The following is a 24603-nucleotide window of genomic DNA, read 5'->3' on the forward strand; positions in this document are numbered from 1 at the left end:
TTTCTCAGGCTCTAGTAATAAGACAAGACATTTGTACTAAAATAACCTTTATTCATATTGCAACATTACTTTGTTTTTACATTTTATACGTATAATGAAATACAACACAAGTTGGAAGGAAAATGTAAAGGACTGGGCACACTGACGCGAATTCGTTGACGATTTTGGTCTCACAATTTTATTATTTTTATTTTCGGCCTACTTCTATTGCTTCTAACATTAGTACATCAAAGGTAACGTTATAATAGAAAATTAACTAGGTACCGACCAAATACTTACACTAAGTAGCTATGTTTTTGAAATCAACTAACTTTTTTGTATCAGTTTTGTTTAAATCAAATTTATGTCAATATGGTATAGTTAAACTTTTTTAACAGTGTCACAATTGTAGCTCTTCCTAATTCTTTATTTCTTAAGTATCATTCGGACTTTTTGGACACCTTAAAAATCGAACTATATTATATATTTATGGCATATGACCAACATCAAATAATAAGAAGGTTAAAAAAGTCCACATTTCAAATACTCCTACCTACTTTCGTATGTATTTGCATAAATGTGCGTAGAACATGTTTATCACATTCTCTTCAATAGCGTACAACGCACTGCGTGGGTGTGCTCGGTCCCTAATATACTTAGCTACTAACATTATCAAGTAAAATATAGTATGAGGCAACCACGATCAGAAGTCACATGTTGATTTTATAAATATTAACTTTAATAAGGTGGTGGTACTCGTGCTCGACGCGGTCCCAGCACATGTCATCTTGAAACTTAAGTTATTGTCAATAGAGGTGACAGCAGGGTGTCATCTATTGGGCATTAGCATGTCGAGCACTAGTACCACCACCTTAATAAGTACTTAGGGGCTTAGGAATGTATTTATGTAGCGGCTGGTCGTGGCAGCTATAGATTAAATATTATAATAATGTATTTACAACTTATAGTTTAAAATTACATATAACAGTTTAAATACAATATTATACATCCTCGCTAAAATAGCGATAGCGTTGTTAATACAAAGAATTCTCAATACTCAGGACAGAGTTTTTATTAACAATAACTTCTTTAGTGAAAAATCTGTGCTTTAATCTAAAAGGAATTATATGTATACCATTTACAATAATTGTCTTTTTCAGTTTTTTTTTGGACTGTTTAGGTAGTAGAAAGTAACACCGGTAAACAATCATTTAAACATTCCATACATTTCCAAATGAACTATTATTTCAACTCAAACACCAACTGAAAATATCAACAAATCAAGTCAGCCCGCTGTCTCAAAAGCTCCAGCCTTAGTTCATGTTCGCGGGCCGCTAATCTCAAAGCGGCAATACTCGAACTCCGCACGTCTTCTATCGCTTGCGGTATCGACTCGCTTCCAGGCGAGATCGGGGGTGAAACGGATGGGGCGGGGGAGGTAACTTCCACAGATAAACGCCCCGGTGATAGACGGTTCTCTGGCGTTTTAGAAACATCTGACAGTCGGCTTTGCTCCGACATTCGACTGTGCTCGGACAGTCGGGAATGTTCGGGGGATAGTCGGGGCGGTTCGGGCGCGGTTAGGTTGGCGAAGATGGAGTGGAAGTGAGGAGAGGTAGCGTATAGCGGGGCGCCGAATAGGGGTGGTCGAGATAGTGGGGGGAGGTATTGGGCGCCGAAGAGGGGGGAGCTGGCGTACCTGTAGACAAAGAGACATTTATTGTTAGTTATGTTATTATTTATATGTACGTAAAGGAAGTAATCTGCAGAGTGTGGAGAAGTAATCTGTAGAATGATTTTAAAAAAATATTTAAAATGAGAAAAATAAAGAAACTATGGCTTGGCAAATGAAACAGCAAGTAAGACGCACTCAAACTCATAAATACTAATACATACACTCAAATTAAAATTATTGGCCAATTTGGCCATAAAACAACACTGTGTTTGGTTTTGTTAGAATTGTCTATATGAGTATTTAGTTTCCTGTTGAAAGAAAAGTACAGTCAGCCATAAAAGCTCATACAAAAAATATTTTTTTTGTCCAAAAACTTATTCTCACCTAAAACTGGCTAAGGCGGTATCAAACGGCTTCCTAAGGCCGAAGCCAAGCTGGCTGAGCGGGTGCGGCGCCGGTGGCAGCGTGGCGGACGTGGGCAGCGGTTGTCCCCCGCCCAGGTACCCGCTGTACGGGTGTGCGTGGGGCCCCACCTTCTCCTGCTTACGCCACTTCGCTCGCCGGTTTTGGAACCATACCTGTTGGCAAAAGGTTTAGTTTAGTATCTAGTAATCCGCTATCTGCATTAGAATAGTCTGGAGCAGCGGTCGGCAACCTTTTAGCAGCCGAGGGCCGCACTTTGTTAATATTTATGACTTTATCAGACATTTGTCATTTGTCAATATTACATACAAAATAGCCAGGGTGATTCGCGGGCCGCTGGTTGCCGACCGCTGGTCTGGAGTATTAATGACTGGTGTTTTTAGGGTTCCGTACCCAAAGGGTAAAACGGGACCCTATTACTAAGACTTCGCTGTCCGTCCGTCTGGCACCAGGCTGTATCTCACGAACCGTGATAGCTAGACAGTTGAAATTTTCACAGATGATGTATTTCTGTTGCCGCTATAACAACTAATACTAAAAACAGAATAAAATAAAGATTTAAATGGGGCTCCCATACAACAAACGTGATTTTTGACCAAAGTTAAGCAACGTCGGGAGTGGTCAGTACTTGGATGGATAACCGTCTGTTTTTTCCTTTTTTTTGTTTTTTTTTTGCATTATGGTACGGAACCCTTCGTGCGCGAGTCCGACTCGCACTTGCCCGGTTTTATATCTTGTAATCAGATAAATGTGTCGCTTAGCTTCAAACTCGGTTAAATTCATTCACCGGAGTTTGAAGTTAAGCAACTCAAATATACTTTTCGGGACATAGTTCATAGCACCAAACATAAAAAGTATAGACAGCACTTCGCTTCACCTCCTTGGATCACCCGTCCTGGATGAATCTTTTCCGGCATTTGTCAATCAAAATTATCAAAATTTTATTTCGTTTTCAGACCGCTTGCGCCAAATCAATGTTCACATGGCTTACACTTTAATTAAATACTGCCTTTTCGTTCCAAAATTTACATATGCCCTTCGTTGCAGCCATCTTTGGATGTACCCCGACCTTTTAGAAAAACTTGATGATGTAATTAAAACCACCCTTGCATCAGTCATAAATATTGATTTGGACTACAACCAATGGCCCCAAGCCTACCTATTAGACACGGAGGTATAGGGATCCGCAAAATTTCGATCATATCTCTTCCTGCATTTCTTTCATCAATTCACAGCACCCAAAATTTAGTTGCCAAAATTCTAAAAAATCCTCCTGATCTCAAAATTTCCTTTGCCACTGATGCGATAGATTTTTGGAGGGCGAACTGCCCCAACACTGACCTGCCTACGACCCCCTGCTCGCAACGACAATGGGATGAGCCGCTCTGCGCTCTGGTACGGGATCACCTGCACGAAACGTTCACCAGTCCCGTGGAGCGTGCTCGTCTCCTTGCTTGTTCCGAGTGGGAGTCGGGGGCGTGGTTACACGCTTTACCCTCCAAAAATCTTGGCACTCTTCTCAGCAATGAGACATTTAGGTTATCGGTGGCACTGCGACTCGGTGCAGTCTGTGTCGCCCCGCACACATGCCACTGTGGTTCCACCGTCACTGGTAGGGGCCTGCACGGTCTGTCTTGCAGCAGGAGCGCGGGCCGCATCACACGCCACGCCAGCATCAATGACATTCTGCGCCGGGCCTTTACCAGTGCCGGAGCACCAGCCGTCCTGGAACCCACAGGCCTGACCAGGGACGACGGCAAAAGGCCCGACGGGATGACTTTGGTTCCCTGGAGGCTGGGCCGGCCCCTAGTGTGGGACGCCACGTGCGTCGACACAATGGCGCAGTCCCACCTCCCGGGAACCTCGACCAAGGCCGGGACGGCCGCCGCAACGGCCGAGCACCTCAAACGGCGCAAATATGCAGCCATTGATTCTGGTTGCATGTTTGAGCCGTTTGGGGTGGAAACCCTCGGGCCTTGGGGACCCGGGGCACACCAAATATTTAGGGAGCTGGCGAAGCGTCTTAATGATGCTACGGGTGACCAGAGGGCTGGGTACTTCCTTGCCCAACGAATTGGCATTGCCATTCAGCGCGGCAATGCCACCAGCCTTCTGGGCACCCTACCATCCGGCGCCGAGCTAGCTCCCATTTTTTATCTGTAAATATGTGTATATAGTTGTTAGAGTTTAGTTTTAGTTTTAATTTTAATTTTTAGTTTAATTATTTTGTTAATTCTTTTATTTTTGCTACCTCAATAAATGTTCTTAGTGAGAGATAATTAAATTATGTCTAAATATGGCACAATATGATATTATTTAAATATTACTAATTTCTATGAGATAATTATAATAAAATAGCAGCATATGGATGCAATCTTTAAATCAGTCAATTCAATTCATTGCATACCAATTTATGTATCTATCTATCTAATCTAATACCTTTAAACGAGCAATTCTTGTTTATTTGTAGGTATATTTCTCGGAAACGGCTCTAACGATTTCGATGAAATTTGCTATATGGGGTTTTTCGGGGGCGAAAAATTAGCTAGCTTATTTCTGGGAAAACGCGCATTTTTAAGTTTTTATATGTTTTCCGAACAAAGCTCGGTCTCCCAGATATTTTTTTTATTATAGATTTAAAACAAATTTCAATAATGACATTATTAAACCATTTTTTTAAATGACATATTGACCATCGTTCACAATGAAACAGGTTCGTAATCGCATTAATTACTAATAACTAGTAATAACTCCTACCAGGAATAACGCGCATAAAATGGTTACCAAGAAAATAAACCAAAGACAAGATAATAATTAAGCCCGATAGTGCTCTTACATGATTTTTTAAGGTGTTTCATATATTCCTAAGGCAATTACAAGCAAGAAATATTCCTTTTTAAAAGTTTTGGGCTCTTAAACTAACTTAATCAATCTAAAAAAGAAAAACAATATATCTTAGTTGAGTCTGGTATGTCAATCAGTTGCTTTTAAACCGTAAAACAAAGTATTTTTTGAATGATTCTTTAGGTATTAATCGAAGCGACATAATAAAAATAGCTTTGATTAATAATACCTCAAAAGAAATAGATTAGAGAGAGATTATAGAGATTTCGCAGTCACAAACTACCTACCCTGAAACGCGGTTTTTATGTTTTTATTTATATGTACGTAAAAGAAGTAATCTGCAGAGTGTAGAGAAGTAATCTGTAGAATGATTAAAAAAAAACTATTAAAAATGAGAAATATAAAGAAACTATGGCTTTTGCCGGGATATGAATGCAAATAAAAGAGCAACTAAGACGCACTGAAACTCATAAATACTAAATATAAGTACTCAAATTAAATTATTGGCCGTAAAACAACATTGTGTTTGGGTTTGTTAGAATTGTTGCCAGTTAGTTGCCAGATGAAAGAAAAGTCTTTATTATTCACATGTCTTTTACTCTACCTAACATGAAATCCCTAACTAACTCGATTGACTTTTTGCATGTAACTATGCGTACAGAGACGCAATTATATCGATTATGGTGCTCGATCATATCGATTATCGACCACAATAATTGATTAAATTTAATAAAAAACATAGTAGAAGTTCCAGTGAAACAATTTAGGCCTTATAAGGATCCTAATCATTGAATGAAGTGCCTATTCTAGACATATAGTCTTATACAATAGGTACAACAAGTATGTTCTTATAACATTGATGCATTAATACACAATACACATTATTGATATTGATACATTGCAAAAAATGCTGTCGTTGAAGCAAATTATGTATTTGGATTTCAGTTTAAACCATTGAATGAAATAAAATAATACGTAGAATTAGAACACTGTAGAAATAAGTTTACGTTTTGGATGCCTACTAAACGGATACTAAAATCGCCCGCACAGCAGCGAAAGAATTAACTGTGTTGTGTGCGTGCATGCGTGCGTGCGTGCGTGCATGCGTGTGTGTGTGTGTGTGTGTGTGTGTGTGTGTGTGTGTGTCTGTGTATGCGTGTGTGTGTGTGTGTGTGTCTAGGTAATCGTTTATATTTTGGCGCCCTAAGTCCAATAATTACAGAATTTGTAATTTTGTATTTGTAATTTTATAATTTGTAATTATTGGACTTATTTGTACCTATGGTTGTTACCTCTACTGTTTTGAAATATGATTGACGTATTTTTAACTAGGTACAGTTAGCGTCAATGGTTTTTATTTAGGTATAAGAGAATGGAATTCCTAAACTTACCGAGCATTCACCACAGATGAACTGGGTACTATTCGATTGAACCCGAAATCCTTAACAACTCCACATGATATAATAATAAGTATACTAGTTTGCGACAAGCGGGTGTCGATATGCGTCGGGAATAATATCTTTCTGCGGTGATTAAGTGATCGTTAGCGTTCTTAGAGCGAGCAGAGCCGGGTCCGAGCCTTATAAGGAATCTTGTATAATACCCGTCCGTTCAAAAATCACCTCTATTTTTAAAGCAATAAGAGCGTCGAAAGGTTGAGGATCGTGAGGAATGGTGTGACCATGATTTCAGACGGATATTAATCGGTTAATCGCCGCTGATTGGATGAGAGCGACAAAGGTGATGGGCTTCCATTTTTGAATGAGGAACTTTAATTAGTAGTATTTGTTTTTTTGTATCTCCAATCACTGGGTTTAATAAACTACTGAGGACTTATATTTGCTCATATCGCCAAAAGTGGGGTTCCAACTGATTAAACCATTCTTAACAATGTTGTTTTTCTTAAATATGCACGGTATGTTGTAGACATTTTTATCAAAAAAAGTTATTCAAACTATGTATGTAATTATTTTAAAAACATTTTGTGATGATAAAAATCAAACGAACTTGGAAGGAAAATTCTCAAAAACTGAAATTATTAAAGATTAGTAAGAATTGGAATTCTCTTAGTCTAATAGCCCACCTTAGATCAGTGCTGAAGATGCAACCGGAAAATACGACGCGACAAAAAGTTTGTGTAACAACCGTTTTATAATATGTCTTCATTTCATTATACCACTATGAAAGATTAAATTATTTTCCGAAGTATTCGTGTCTTAAAAAAATCTGTAGGGACCAATGGAAGCCACACTTCATTAAGGTACGTCACACTTCAAAAACACACTTTCACATTTATTATCAGCGTGGAAAACTGTTATAACCCCGATGATGATCATTATATTGACATTTCACTGTTCGCCGCCGGTGGCCAATCAACAGGTGTCTCCAGAAATGGTTTGCCTTTAACTCCACGTATCCACCTTTATGGAAAACTTACGAAATAAAGTAATTATGGACATGACATGTGACGAATGAAGGCAGTTCTCATTGACCGTAATGAAAACATTAAATTTATGGACAAAGTGCTCAAAATTGCCTTTTTATTGTGCTTTATGTAATTTATGGTTTTTTAAACGGCATATAACAGTTTTCGTAATTCGAAAATCGAAGAGGTGGGAGTTCGAGGAGGTTTTTATTTTGTTTTTCGAAATACAAACATACCTAAATGGCGTGGTTAAGGTTTCAGTTGCGATATCTTCGAATATTGTTGTCAGGATGTTTTTTTAACTATCAATCATGGTCACCGCAGACAGGTACGTAGGTAAACGTAAATAGGTATGTAGCTGTGGTCTCGAGAAAGATTTTTCTTTCTATCTATGTTCAATAATATCTGAACTTCATAAAATGGCAAAATATCACTAACAGGTACTCCGCAGGTGACACTTTATAAATTATTCATATATCCAAATACCATATAAACATATTACACTATTTTTAGCTCACCCAAAGTGAATTAAATAGCATTAATATTAATACAATAATAGGCGATGTGTAAACAGCATCCATAATGATATCGTACGGACCCCGTCGGGCGCGGCGGGGCGCTCCAAGTGCGAGTTTTTACCCCACACTGGACGCACATAAAAAGATATGAGCCCTTTTGTTGTCTAAAAGCCGACTAATCGATTGGAGTTATTGACTACTTTTGGACATATTATTTCTACAAAAAAAGTACTGTTCGATTAACCGTGGTGCCCTCCTAATAAACATAAATAAAAGAAAATCTTCCCGAAATATGCGCATATTTATGGCAATGTTACGGAACACCTACAAAAACACCTTGTACTGTCTGGGATTCTTGAGCCATATGCGGGAAGCTCCTGGTCCGGCAGCTCAGTGTCCGAAATAAAATGAATAAAAATGTCTCAATTACCCCTGTTCTATCCTAAGTAGTTTTGTGTTAGACGGCACGCTTACGTATAAATGTTTTTATGACCCTCGTATAATAATCAAAATATCGCCAGAAACAAAATACATATGTATTTAGGATTATCTAGCGTACGAAGTGCGAGTTTTTACCCCACACTGAACGCACATAAAAAGATATGAGCCCTTTTGTTGTCTAAAAGCCGACTAATCGACTGAAACTCGATGTTTATTACAAACATGGGCCGCTTGGACTTATCGACTACTTTTGGACATATTATTTCTACAAAATAAATTAGTGGTTTGATGTTAGTAAATGTTTTAGCGGCCCCTGTATTGAATTAAAATATCACCAGATAAAAAATACAAATTTAGGATTACCTAGCGGACGAAGTACAAGTTATTACCTCACACTGGATGCACATAAAAAGATATGAGCTCTTTTGTTATCTAAAAACCGACTAATCGATTGAAATTCGAGGTTAACCTACTTACATATTATTTTGTTCCTACCAGTTATGCATTTGAATTAAAATTTCCTTACCTGAATTCTAGCTTCAGTAAGTCCGATTTTCAAAGCAAGTTCTTCCCTGCAACAAAAGAAAACGATATTTAGTTAATAAAATCTTATTGACGATAAATTTTACTATTTTATTGAAATGTCACTTTTGACACTGATAGAGTAACAGATTACTATCATATTGGAAAGATTGAATAGCTAAAAATCGAATTGGCCTGCTAGTCACTGATTGTTAAATCTATAATATACAACGAAGTCTAAATAGATATTTTAAAGGTATATTTCGTTCGTTTCGGGTTAGGTATGTTTCGTTTCGGTGTACTCGACTGCGATCGCGAACCCGCCTGCCAAGCGTGGCGATTATGGCATTCACCCCCCAAAAAAGGGGGAGGCCTATGTTCAGCAGTGGACGTCTTATGGCTGAGATGATGATGATGATGATATTTCGTTATAAGGCTGGCGTTCGGGCCTCAGCCATATCCGGGTCTGACAGCTCAGAGTCGAAAAAAAATAAATAAAAATGTGCCTATTTACCTAGTAAAAACGTCCGGATAGTGCGTCCGTCCGAACGCCTTCTCAAGCTCATCGAGCTGATAGCTGGTGAACGTCGTCCGGTACCGGCGCTGTTTCCGGCGCGGCGTGTCGTCGTCGTCCGGGCCCGAGCCGGATCCGGGCCGCTCCGGGTCCGGGAGCTCCGTGTGGTCGGATACACCCATGGTGAAAATTTTTGAGGAATACTGCAACAAAGAAAGTTAAGTTTAGGATGTGTTCAGAATCATATAGATTGTATAAAAGTCAGTAAAGATCTAAGATTGTTTCACGAAAACTTTAACTTGTAGATCAGGTAAATAGGTACATGTATGTACTAACAATGGTAATCTCTTTCTTTATATCTCTTTTAATTAGGAATTCAGTTTCATTTTAATCGTATTACGTAGATTTAGACGAATATTTAGGATGTGTTCTTTGACTGTTCGGATATTTTCAAAACCAGCAACATAAAGTGAAATACAATTTAAATATGTAGATTTTACAACAAACATCTATGTTTCAACGGTTTTAAATTCCTTCACACATGCAATTTCATATAAAAATAATCTTACAAGGTACCAAACATTTGCATATCATAGACAATTAGCAACTACAATAACAATGTACATAATTACAATGTTAATATAAAACGTATTCGCGAACCCTCCAGTAATCGCTGTTTTTCCAAACACCTGACTAACAAACCTGAATAACAGACTTTAAACTTTCTCTTTTGCATATAAGGTTTATTTTAGAATGAAAGTGGGTGGTGTTTAAGTTGTTTTGGTTTGGATTTATCGATTATTCATGCAGTATCAAGCTTCCTCATCTTAATTGCAATATGCAAACTTCCGGCTCCTTCCACGCCCTCATACTTTGGTCTAGATGCCTAAGTCTTGACAGCTATACTGCCGTATTCGAACTTCAAGATATTCACAAGAGACGACACGTACTAGATCCATTCTAGATACGTTATAGTTTAGATATCAACTAGTTCTCTTTTGCAGCGCAATTCGGGCAACCAATGTCAGTTTTACGTTAGACAGAGTAAGATATTTATTAGATGTGAATTGGATCTCTAAGTCATATCCTGTGGAAATCGTGCAAGAGTATCTCCAGAATCGCGCAAATGTCAAATTTGACAGGTTAGATCTTAAACATATCGTTATTGTATCTTGGTGATGTCTAAAAGATTTCTAATAGATGTCTATTTCAAAATCCCAATCGGGCCCTAGGTCTTGACATCTATAGATCATTAAATACGTGTTCATAATGCATTAATAATTAATTGAATTTGCAGATGGATTTACCTATTATGACTATAATATAATTCTGAAAATATTTAAACATTTAACGTGTCATTCTGTGGAACTTGCTAACTATGTAAACAAACCGCCATATTGAAACTGTCAGAAATGATGGAATTTACTAGTGACTTTTGTTTACATAGTTAGCAAGTTCCATAGAATGACACTTTTACATATGTATGTAAAACCCATGTTGACAGTGTATGATCAGTACCAATAAATCTATCTATCTATGGAGGAGGGATGACTACTAAACCTACTTTGGCAACACTTAGTTGCTTAAGCAGAAGATGTTTCTAGTTAGTAGATTTTTTTTTTCTAAATCACCCAGTTTTCGAACTTAACCTAATATAGGTCTTAAATACAGAGCCTAAAGAAGAAGAAAACTAGATTTTTTATTCCATTTAGCCGCCCAAGTTGTATTGAAAATGTTGTACCTAATTAATTAGCGTCCTAACACACCTATACCTAGCTAATTAAACCAATATAGGCTATTTAAACAGGGTCTGAAAAAACTAATTAGTTTCAGCTAATTAACGAGTACCGAGTTAATTAAGCATGCTGGTTCCGTTAATCGAAGATCGATACTTGTTTTGTATTATTATTTATAAGTTTCTAACAAGGAATTTCGTAATTATTCTTGTACGCTGTCAATCTTAAAGTGATTTAAGTTTTTAGTCCGCATTTTCAAAATCTGCATATCTATTTAAGAACCACTTCTAATAATCCAGGCACACAAAAATCTACCTAAGTATATAAAGAATTTACAAAACTCCATTAATGTAATCTAGAATTAGATAATGTTTTTTGCCTAACAAATGGACATAATCCCGGAAAAATTAAAAAGGTGAAAAGGAGGGTGGAACTTTGTAATATATGGAAATTAACTAGTTTTATGCTGACAAAGTTGTGGCAGAAGCTAGTCCTATAGTCTGTATCTAGGTATTTAATAAAGAGTAAACAAAATCTATCCTCAAATTTTGTATTTGGTTGGTTAATCAATAAATGTTATGACTACCCGAACATGTACAAATTATTTGTTTACATTTATTTAAGTAACTACAGTGTATAAATAAGGTATAGATGGTCAAAATGTAGTCATAGGTTATTACATAGCAATTTGAACCGATAATGGAAGAAAGTAGCTACCGCCGGCAGATGGTCGGCAGGTGGCGACACGGTTCGTCGCCCGCGCAGGATTAGCGAATCATAGAACTCATTTTATTGGAAATCGGTTAAAGCTGTATAAAGGTCTTAGGGGTTTATCCATTAATTATTGACAATCCTGATTAGCTGTATAAATCCGATATTGTAGATTAAAAAGAAATGATCTCGTACTATTCTAAATTGGTTTAAGTAACCTAAAAATCCAAAGGACATACTTTAATCTATTACTTTGTTTAATTTTAATTATTCATACTAAACCCCAAATGAGTTTAACTTTTCGTCTGATTATAAATTGAAATTGTAATGTTATAATATCTATATTTATACTCGTAAATAGTTTCTTATCTACTTTTAATAGTTTTAACTGATTAAGATTCTGTACATTAAGGAACTTAGTTGACCCGCAGCTTTAAGATTTATCTAAGTAGGTACTAGGTATGTTATTTCTTAAAAGCTTTCTTGGAAGTAGGATCTCCATCCGGATTTGGTAGGTAGTACGTAATACTGCTATTTATATATTAAACGAGCATTATTTCTTGCGAATGTAATTAGGCTCTTTACTTCTAAATCGAAGTTTATCTACTTCGATTTAAATAGAAGTAAAGAGCTATATTAAATATATAATGAAATAGATCTTCTCTAAATTTATTAGGTTTATAAGAGTTATGAGGTTATAATATAAAAAAGAAGAAAGAAATAAAACGAGAGAGCATAGCTATTTGTTACCTATAATTTACATCAAAAATAAAAACCAAAGACAAATTAAACATTATTAGATTTAGGTGACGACATAACAGCGTTGTTCCGTTGCGTCGCTGACTTACATAAAATATAAAATATTGATATTGTTGATTATAAAATTACTGTCTATATTCTATGGAGAGGTTTTACGCAAAAATAATTGTTACTCGCGACAAAGTATCGTGATTGGCGAAATAACTGTAAATTAAATAAAGCAGCAGCAATGTCTTGGTCCAGTGCCGTTGCGGCTCTACCTAGGGTTTTACTACTTACTTATTACAGCTACTTGTACTTTGTAACGCTTACAGGTCAACTGTCTTGCTTTAATTATTGTGCCTACCTGTCAGTTAGCGTCAGTTAGGTTTTAAATGTATTACAGGTTATGCCTATACTATTATTAGTATTTTTAAAGTAGGTATTAACAAAAACAATCGGCAAATATTTACCACGTTTTAATTACCTACATCGCTTGCTACAATCAATACTATACAGTTAATTTTGGATATTTTCCATGTATTGTATTGAAAATAATTTTTCAATACAATACAACTACAATCAATATTATACAGTTAATTTTGGATATTTTCCATGTGTTGTATTGAAAATATTTTTTAATATCATCGACCACTGAAATTTACAAACGGAAATGATATTATACATCGTCTTGTGCCCGAAATACAAGCCTTATTTATATTAAGTAGTTACTGTGGGTCCAATAATATTTATATATTTATGATAATAAAGTATTCCATAGAACTTTATATTCTTAACTCTTTCTCACTTTACCATTACATTACACTTCGATTCATTGATAATTTCAAGTAATGCTTTTCTTTTATTGATCCAAATCTCGTAGTCAAACCTCCGCTAGGCGTACTCCAATATCAGCGCTAAATGCTGCGAGGCCGAGCATGTAATCGCAACACTTTTTACGCTAACTGTACCGAGTTCATTGACCTTTGCTTTTTGTGCCATTAGCGGCTTCCCCAGGAAACTTACTGAAGGAAATTCAAGTGAAAACTCTTGCGCAAGTGACGGCGACGTCAAAGGGAAAGGCGTATATTTGCCTTTAAGGGCTTACCCCTCTGTTCGAGCCGATATAGTTTGATGTCCTAATTTCCTAAAAGATGGCGCTGTTACAAACGCAAACTAGGTAACGGGAGTTCGTCGTAGAATATACATATATACTGTCAAATATGAGAATAAACGATTGGTATTGGCTGGTATTGGTAATTTAGCAACTTATTTAATCACCCGCTGCCGAAAAACTTGTACAAATTGTCCAAATTTTTATATGGACTGACATGGCTATTTATACGTTACGTACAAATCATGTAGAAATAGCAATACATTTCACGTCATCGGCAGACTGTTTCGTACAGAAAATGATAGCCCTGACATCTCCAGTCACTAAATGCTATAAGGTTGATACTTTATAGTAACTATAAAACTAGCTAAGCAAAATATAGATGTTATATTTTAATTAGGTTAATCCGTGTTATATTATGAAAGTAATTTAGGTACTATGAGCCTGAAAAGTACATACCCAGTGTATGAATAGAGTTCATTCTTAAATTGGGTATTTACTTTTGCAGCTGTGTTAGTTAAGGGCCTACAATTTTATTTTTAATTATTGTGAGTTTTACATTTAGGTATATCGCAGAACTATCATGTCATAGTAGTTTCTCAATTTCCGGGATTTTTTGAAACAAATGCAACGCAGACAACATTTTTAGGAGTGACGTGAAATAATAATAATTTAACACTAAAATACTCCATGAGACGTCTTTGAAAAAAAAAATTTCTTCATTTCCGCAAGACGATAAAAAAATAGAAAACACAAGAGCAAAGCTCTAAAGTCATGATGATGATAAAAAAAATAGAAAATTATCATGAAAAAAAAACAACAACAACAAAAAAAAGTAGCAATTCTTTTCCATAAAATTACAAGCAAACCAGAAAAAACTTACTACCGTCACGATCCTGTCAACATCTATTTGCAATCCGAGCCGTAAAGCCCCACATTGTTATCCTGCGACTGCGATAGGATCGAGAACAGTAGATTAACACTCGTTAATGGACAAGGGCAAAAAAGTAATCCTTCCAGGCGCCGCCGGCAGAGAATATCGAATAGATGGAATAGTTTGAAATAATAAATTGTTATGAGCAAGTTTGAACTAGCGAATGAAAATAAACAAGGTGCTTGTATGTTTTTTAACGTTTAGTTTAGTTTTTAAACTTTTGTACGTGTGTGGTGTGTAGTTACTGTGTTGGTGGTCAAAAATCGTGGGTTCATAGCTCGTTCATACCTTATAGAGCGAAAAAAAATGTCCTCGAGATAAACGCAAAAGGTTGATTCATATTTTTTTCAGGATCCTTATGACGAGAGGTTACGAATCACAAAACAAAGAGCGCGGCGCGCTCGTTCTTTCTTCCGTGTTACGAATCGACAAATTGTAATAACCAATTTAAAAAATATAATGGGCTAAAGTAAGATTTGTGAGTTACACAATCACATATTTTTATAGCATTGTTTATTTTTATCTCATTATTATTCAGAGCCCACTGTGTCCCACTGCTGGGCAAAGGCCTCCCCCCTCTTCCTCCACTCGTCTCTATTTAGTGCAATATCTGGCCAGCCTCTCAAGAAGGAGTCCAAGTTATCTCGCCATCGCCGACGAGGCCTGCCGGCTCCCCGGTTGGACATGTGGGGCTCCCACTTTTATCTCATATGTTGACATTTTATTTTTATCTGTTTCAACACTAACATTGTTTCCAACTTGTCACCATTCCTTTAAGTTATGAACCCTTGCTGCAAAACTGCATGTAACTTTCCCTCTGAGTTGCAAATGTAGAAACATAAATTAAAGTCTAATTTAATGATCCCGTAAAGTCGCCGTATACATTTAAACACCTGTACTACGACCCCTCAAGTTATTACCACCTCGAATACCTACATATTTTATTACAGATGAATATTACATAGCCTTCTATTTATTATACGGTAATTAACGATCATAATTCAACTATTCGCATCAAATTAATCGATTAATTTCAATTAACAATCGCAAAAGGTAAGCGCTTCCATTTTAACACATTTCCAATTTCAATTTAGCGTTGAGTAATTTTAATTACTTTTTATTTTAATTTGAAGGTAGCCGGTTAATTTGTTTTTTCCGTACTAGGCCTCGAAATGGCCCGATAAGTCATAAAGGTAATAACATGATAGATGTAAATAATGATCACGGTAATAGAAAAATAAACTGGTTATTTTCCAACGAGATGCTATCAGTCTTCGTTCCTAAATATAGAAGGTATTTAGGTAAGTACCTAATAATCAAAGCCCGGACGACGGGAGCAAAAATGCACTTTTCAGTAGTGTAATAGTAAATATCGACATCCATACGAACAATTTTTGAATCAGAAATTCATTGATTCAAAAATTGTTCGTATGGATGTCGATAGAAGAGTTGATATTTAACTAAGCACTAGTGAAAAGTGCATTTTTGCTCCCGTCGTCCGGGCTTTGCTAATAATACACTTATGCACATTAGTAAGTACCTGTGGATGTACCTACCTACCTACCATTAATGTCAAGCAGACCCCAGGCTCCTATGTGACCAGTGGCAAAATGCCGGGATAACGCGAGGAAGAAGAAGGAGAATAAGTACCTACCTACACCACTCAAAACTAACTTTTTTACTGTAGGAGTAGTAGTAAACTATTTATCGTAATAACCACGTAATAAAGGTAACTTAGGTACAATTAGGAAAAGGTAAGTACAAGGGCGAACTTATCCCTTTGAGGGATCTTTTCCAGGCGGCGTAGCACGGTGGCGTTTTTATCCCTTGTCACCATACCTGTCACGTTCTAACAAGTATGTAAGTGCGAAAGGGATGTGCATAGTGATAGTCGATAAAAATGGAACCGTGCTGCGCCCGCAGCACTGCTTATTGTTTTAACAACTTTGATAAACCTTGGGAAACCGAAAAACGTTAGAATACTAGTTTTACATAGAATAGATTGTGTAAGGTATTGTATTGTTTCGTGAACTGATTTACAAATAAAGAAATAATATAGACCTAACACATAGCTTATGCCCGCGACTTAGTGAAATGATGATGATGATAGCTAAAAACTATTCCATGTCCTTCCTCAAACCTAAAAGTATTTTCTTGCCAAATTTAATCTTAATCATGAAGAGTTAACAGACAGATTTAAATTCGCATTTATAATATTAGTCATGGTGCCTATTTATAAGGATGCTTATTTCAATACTTATAGGATTATAATGTAATACCAAACGAAAGTGCAACCAAACTAAAGCAAGTCAACTAAAATAATCCGGAGTAACAAACAATTACCTATTATCCATTCCTCAAACACACCCGGGGTATCTCCGGTTTGCACTTGGTTTATCTGAGAATTCGAGGATTAGTTTTTGTCAGTTGGGTCCGCTTAAGTGTTAATGGGACGGATTAGGCTCCCTGGTGATAAGTGAGTCACTGTGACTGATGGCTCCTGCCTGATAACCTTGACATTTCCTCAGCCTAGTGTTTTAAGGGGTGGATAAACTTTGAAAGGTTGCCTGATTTTTTATTTGTTTAAAACGGACACGCTGTTTGTCTTTGTAAGATATACAGAAAAATAATGACAGAATTAATAAAATTCATCTTTATACGACGTGAAGAATAAGAAAAGATTCATTAAGAAGGTAATAGTTATAAAACAAATGAAAATGAAGCAAAGGAAGGAGACATTGTAAATATTATAGATAAAACAGAAAAAGTAACTACTGGTTTGATCATATTTGATGATCATCTTATAAAGCATTTTAAGATAAAAACCGGTTGTGTAAGTATTGTAACACATTTGTTCAACCTCTGGGCTTACGCTCTCTAAGTAGGTATATCAATATAATGCGAAATCAAATTGAGATAGAATAGACAATGTTATGAAGAATCGTTTTTATCATAATTTTCTGTGATTCTTTCGTAACGTCGAATGAGCAAATTACATTTTGAATTTAATTGTAATATCTAACATCTTAAAAAACATTAGTAGCAAAAACATCTTTCGCTTCAAACAATGTATTGTTATCAACTTTAATTGTGCAGTCATCACACCAATCAAAACTATTATTTGAATATGACGTAATCACGATCGAGATAGAGCGATGTAAATCGACTTTCCTATTACCAAGTAGCGGCGAGTAGCGTGTAATGAGAAACCAGAATGTTAATTAAGATCTAATTAACTCTAATACAATCAACAATGCTGCGCGCGTTCCGGAGTCATCCGCAAGTCATTGCCAGGGTCTTCAAATAACCAGTTTCCACGGACCTCTTGTTCCCCAAGAAAGACCCAAAGACACACGCATAGCGGGCAGAACGGGAGGTCTACCAAACTGGTAATGATAATCAAATTGAGTGCGGCCAACCCTTTAGTAAAAAATCGGTTAAAATCACTCGTTCCAAGGCCTTTTGTGATGTGAGAACTCAATCTAGCCAACACTAGCATTGTACATGGAATCATTTCAAAGGGTAATAAAGATTATATCAAACTTTTTTTCAAGCAATTATAAATTGTATCGGTTAGGAAAAGGCTTAAGTGCAGTCAAGTAAAAGATGAATCTAACGCAATACGAAACTTTGTAATTCTGATTTACTTGATAAAAATATACTTACAGAAAAATATTTGCATTGTGCATTTGTCTTACAAAAAGAGCGATGAAATGAGTTTAGTTTCCATTTTACAAATGTAGGACTTGTAGGAGCAGTATAGGTGACAATAGTGATTACCCAAAGTTTTACCTCAATTAAAAGTATATTTCTTTTAGACGTACATAGTTAATTTTAAAACTTTATATTTTTAACTGCAAAAGCTTTGTGAAAATTTCAATAAAGACACAAGAAAGTTAATTTAATGGAGAAGGTAACTTGGTATTGGCGCCGGCGCCCTCGCCGCCGGCGCATATATCATTTTAAATAATCAATCCTTTACTCTTTGCTTTTTATCGCTCTCTTACTCAAACGTAATTTAGTACGCATTCAAACCTTTTATTGTATTGTGAATTTTGATTAGTTTTCATCGGACACCATTTTAACCAACGAGCACATTAAAGTCACGGATCTTGTTCGAACAAATTTATGATACCTTTTACAGCGCAATAAATATAATAAAATAAAATCAAAGTCAAGAACTCTAACCCGCTCGGACGTTATTAAATGGCAATAAAAACAGTAAAATAAATACGCTATTGTTGTCGATTCGTATACGCTTCATTTTTATAGATCCCGAAATATGGAACTAACATCCCAAACTGGCCACGATACTGGCCATAAACAAAATTAACAACATAGGGACCCCTGCTGCTTTCAATTTTGAGTCTGACAACGGCCTTAATTCAATAAAGCAATAAAATTCACCTAATTATGCAAATGCTTTTAAAATATCAGGTATTATGCCTTTTTTGACTCCGAAAATGTATTCCAGCCGTGAAATAAGGTTATCGTGGACTTTGATTAATGGAAGCGGGTCTGATCAAAATAATAACGATATTATTTTTGTATTTTAATTATTAAACGTAATTAGCGACCTGACAGGAGGCGTGAGTTGTTTAAAGCTTTTGAATAAATTAGGATGTTAGTGTTTTTGTTTATGATGTGGATAATTATTTGTAATTGTCAAGTAAATTTTTGATTTAATCAATAACGAATTTATTCAGAATACATAATGACATAAAAAAATGTTAGCTGGAAAAATATCCCTTGAACCCAATTACCTAGCACTTGTATTTTATTGTTTACATTTTACATTTACCAATATTAAACGTGTTATGAATTAAGTCTACGCAAATATATCTAAATACATGCACTTTAAATATATTTAAATTACCTATACAATATAAGTAGGTACTTAATAAGTATGCCATGTATTTTTAACTTTTTTATAAACTGATAAAATCAATATTTGTTGTAGATGAAGTTAAACTGTAAGTTAATTTTTGGTTATATATAAATATGAGTAGGTAATTAATGCATTATACAGAAGAATAGATCTCAACAAATAGTTACTAACTTTCATTAATAAATAATTAATTTACAGACAAAATTCTCATCATAAATCCCGTCAGATACTCATGGTGGCTACATTTAAATAGGTAACAATAAGCACAATAAGTAAGTAAAAGGCTACAATACGCAGCATGAACTTACATATTTTTCATACTCGCACATTAAAAAAATATGAAAAATATTCATACCTTTCACTTCACACCGTAGTAACACAAAAAGTCCTTAAGCACGCGACAAAAGATAGTCAACACGTATAAATCGCCGTCAATGAGCCACAATTTACTTGATACCCTCACGGCAATAAACTATAACACTCCGACGCGTCCGATCGACTGCGAGAGAATAACGCGGGCTGGTCGCCTACGCAGCCGGTAAAAACACAACCAAGACTAGCGGGCCCAGGCCACTCCCCTGCGACACACCCGGCCAATCACGACTCGCCAATACGACACACTGCTGTGTGCTCAGCTGAGGGTGGGCCCGAATCACTGATACCGGTCCCCACTTTGATACTACTAATTGACTTTATCAACAAACCGACTTTACTGGCCCGAGTCACGATATATGCGTTTGTCCGCAGTGTCAAAAGCTCAACTCTGGCCCACTAGCGATGTAATTAAGTATGCCGAGTTAATGGGTGATTTGAACGGAAGATTATTCAGACGTCTTCAATATGCTCTAGGAGAATATTATGGTTACTGATTAATAGCCACTTATTTGTTTGAAGTGACGGTGTAAATTAAAACTGCATTATTGATGATAGTTTCTGCGTCTTTAATTTCTATAGACTGTACTGAATATTTGTTATTTAAGGAGGAACTTGTGCTATTGGTAGAACATGTATAATCAAGAATACTGTGAGTTCCTGTATTTAATTTGTTGTTTTATAATTGCCACAGCTGTTGGATCTCCAAATAAGTGTATACCTACTAATAATAATATCGATGCAATTTAATCTAATTCATACTTAAGTCCTTTTTGTGAAATCTGAAATCTTTGGACTCCTTTCTGAATTGGAAAAGTCTCGATCTTACATGCTAAATTATATCCTGAATATTATTGTATGATTAATATTATGGAATGCTACTTAAATAAGCATCTAACAATAAGATCAACTACTTTCACATCATAGCTGATGATTAAAAATATTAAAATGCTCTTAAAATTAGATACGACTCATTTAAAATGACGTAGCGAACCGCACGTAGATATATTAAACAATAATAACTAAGCCTATCGTCTAAACATACCTTTACCGACCAGTTATAGATGAAGCTATAAATTCCACAGGCCCTATTGAGAGTCCAATTAGTACCTATGAAATGTGTATGATTACGGCCATGGCGGCGACTAGGCTATACAGCCTGTACACAATATAGTGGCTGGCGGCTTCTTTGGTCTAATTACAGAGGCTGTAAAGCCATTCAGATGCGCTGGCTGCAACTGTTGCAACTTAGTTACTGGACAGTAATGTTTTATAAGCTACTCATGTTGTATCTAATAAAATGGTGATAGTAACCAACGTTAAGAATAACCTATTAAGCGTTAATAAAGTTAATGTAGAAGCTGTAATTAGAGTTGGTAAACGTAGGTTTGATTACAAAGAAAATAAATGTTGAGAAGTAAAATTAATAGACAATATAAAATAAATCGACTGACAACAAAGAACTTTTTGTCTAGCTATTTATCTACACACAACGGTAAATACCTACCTACAATTGAAATAAACCTTTACACGTTAAAATCCATCAAACTGTTTATAAAGCGGGCCAAATTACACGACATAATTATTTTTACCTTCCTTCTTTGTCATTCAGATAAAAAAAATTTAAGCATAGGTACCTATCAAAATAGTTTTAAAATGTCAAGTCCGACATTTCTATGTGTAGTTTGAAATAAATATATATCCTTATTTAGGTATAAACTATAAATCCCGTCAGGTGACCACATTTCAACAGGTTTCACTGAAATTACTGAAAAAGAGGTACCTAGTTGACATAGGTAAATGCAATCAAAATCAACGCTAATTAAAACTATTAAAATAACATTTGGCCATAGCATGTTCTTGCCTCACGGATTGTTACCCCAACATGAGATTTTATGACTAAATTGTCGCTTAACCAAGATTACACAGCAATTTGGGTGATCTCACTTTATTTTGACGCAAATGCGCCATACTTATTTGATTTTTTCATTGCTTTTTTTATCTGTATTACAATTGTCAACATTTTTTATGATTAGCAAAGAAATAAAGAAACATGTCACGCGAGTGACTAAAAACAAGTGAGTCTAAACCGTAAAATTATTCAATGTTAGTATGTCTCACAACAGCTTAAATTCGATCAAAGAAATAAAGCTGAGATTAGGTACTTATGTAAATAAATCACATTCAAAATCTAAATTTTCTGAATCATCTAGATTTATTGTTAATTGTTGTATTTATTTTGTTTGATCTATGCATTTAGGTGCATAGGTAACCAACTTTTTAGGGCTTTTTAAATAACTTTTTATGTAAGTACATACCTACGTAGGTAACGTACCTACTTTATATTATACCTACTTGATATTCGTAAAATAATTGAGGTTTTGTTTTGAAATATTTCAGTCACAACCAAAATTGCTGATGAAGAATTTTCATTTATTGATAAACAAAGTATGTACTTAATAGTTACTTAAGTAATTTAATTAATTTAATCCTCATTCTAGTACACATACACTAATATACTTTTTACAATATTAAAAATTATTTTTGCATGTCAAAGACCTAATGAATACATTCGTGAAGTCTTTGACATCTACCTACCTCACGTACCTGAATGAACTGAATAAATAAACTGAATTAAATAACAATTTATTTTCAGTTAACTAGTTTTTGGACTACGTACAGTGAATAGAAATCGGGGCTCCCATAGTATCTGAATCGAGTCCGATCGCCACATCCGGACTCCGGCCACAAAAAACACAAATGACACAGTGATTGATTTTGTCAACCACAAATGGACACTATTAGCTGTTAGATCAACACTTGACGGCGAGCCTTAGAAAAACACGACCAAGCGACTATAGTGTCCAAGCTTTAGAAAATAGAAGTCAAAATTGATTGATGTCTCGGGTATTAGTTTGTCAAAAGTGGCATATTAGGTCGTGTGCTCTTTAATATTGTCACATTAATGTGTATAGGAAACGGCGTCTTTGTTGTGGCTAATTACAGTTATCGCAAACCGCGAAAGCTATGAACGGCCGGAAACGCGTAATTTTTTCTAACGCGTCCGCTTCCCGTCAACAATAACGCGTCCATATTGAATTGGAAAGAATCGTCCCCCTAACTGAATTGACACGATCGGGACGACTAACGACCCCCGCAATTACGGCGACTGATCTTATCTGCGTAATTCGTGCACAAATGTCGTGTCGGACACGTAACGTCGCCGGTTTTATTGTGTTATTTACACAAATAAAAACGTTTATTTTTACATTTTCCCAAAATTAAATATGGGCTAGTTTGGTGCGGGAATTACATTGTTAGCCGTAATTCGAGTGGTTTAGCTGTAGCCGCGGCAAGGACAAAAAATTATCCCGCTCGTTCATTATTCATATGTTATTATTTGTGTAATTTGAGCGTAATGGCCGCCGCGGGAGGAAGTTCTCGTTATTTTGTAATCACTTCTGCGTTTGCGCAATCAGTTTTCAGTGTCCGTTTATCTAGATCTGAATTATGATTACGATTCATTGTAAAGCAAATGTTATTTGTAATGATGTTTCATATTAAATTGCTGGTTATGACCAATTAAACTCTAGAATGGACTACCGCTGTCATTGCTAGGGTATTGTGAAGGCCGGGCGACACATAAATTGAAAAAGTTACACGCTCCACTCATGCAATTAATACATACATATACACATACATGATCACATATGTACACAGTACACAGCATCACCGGAACTGCTGACATTCGCCGCAATCCGAAACTAAATCTAACCCAATATTTGTTTTAATGACAAATAATTGATTGTCCACGCCCAAATCGTGTATCCACTAGCAGCGCGTCACGACGCCCGGACACGAACTCGGACAAACTAACAAAATTTACACCAGCCTTTGTGTCGAGATACAAAAAGCAAATCGAGTTACAGGCCAAAACAGACAAAATCAACGAACAAATACCATTACCACGGCCATTTTCGATCGGGATCCGCTCGTGATGACGAAGTTTTTCAGACCGCTTCCCCTCTACTAAAATCAATGCTTTGACACAACTTATTTTCATCACACGACATCCATTGCGCGCTTTCCTCTTCCCTTTCTGTAGTTGTTCTGTGACAACGCGTCGTTGTAATGCATCCAGATGGTTTCTGGTAGTGAAAACTCCCGTAGAAGGTACGGATTCAATTCAAGAGTTATCTTTTTGGTAAGATTCGGTCGGGTTAAACAAACTGTACGCCGCTGGTTTTGGAATCGATTGGTCGCAGCCGGCAGCGTGGCTCTAAAAGTAAAACACGACGGACCACATGGACTCTGGGAACAGATGGATTATGTACAGAACGGTTGTTAGTGGGGATACGGAACGCTACACTAGTTTCATGGATCACGGCAAATATTAGTTTTACAGGACGTTTCATAGAAGCTAAGCGTGAACTATAGTCGAGTGAAAAGTATCCAGGTAAAACAGGAAGAGCGTATGTCAAAATCTATGGCAGAACATACAAATACAACATATGATATTGTGACATATATACGTACCCATCGGTTTGTCTAGTCTACAGTTAAACTTATGTACAGTCACCTGCAATAATATGTTACTCGTTAAAGGCCGCAAAAATATGTGACACGCTCTTATGGCTCTACAAATAAGATTGTGTCAGATATTTTTGTGGCCTTTGTTGTGTAACATATTATTGCAGGTGACTGTACCTACGTTACTTACGTACGTATTACATTAGCTTGGTACAAGTTCATATCATAAGGAACATAGC

The 24603-nt window shown here is 36.1% G+C and overlaps 1 protein-coding gene across 1 annotated transcript; it reads right to left on the reverse strand.

The window, feature by feature from the left end:
- Nucleotides 1-1230: 1230 nt before the first annotated feature.
- LOC134663491 (homeobox protein aristaless-like) lies at nucleotides 1231-20020 on the reverse strand. Its single transcript, XM_063519861.1, has 5 exons — nucleotides 19818-20020; nucleotides 9342-9544; nucleotides 8832-8877; nucleotides 2039-2232; nucleotides 1231-1678 (listed from the first exon to the last, which is right to left on the reverse strand). Exons 2-5 carry the CDS (start codon nucleotides 9521-9523, stop codon nucleotides 1252-1254), a joined length of 849 nt encoding a protein of 282 aa, XP_063375931.1. The 5' UTR covers nucleotides 9524-9544; nucleotides 19818-20020; the 3' UTR covers nucleotides 1231-1251.
- Nucleotides 20021-24603: the final 4583 nt, after the last annotated feature.

This window comes from Cydia fagiglandana, chromosome 4 (assembly GCF_963556715.1).
Source record: "Cydia fagiglandana chromosome 4, ilCydFagi1.1, whole genome shotgun sequence".
Taxonomy (NCBI): domain Eukaryota; kingdom Metazoa; phylum Arthropoda; class Insecta; order Lepidoptera; family Tortricidae; genus Cydia; species Cydia fagiglandana.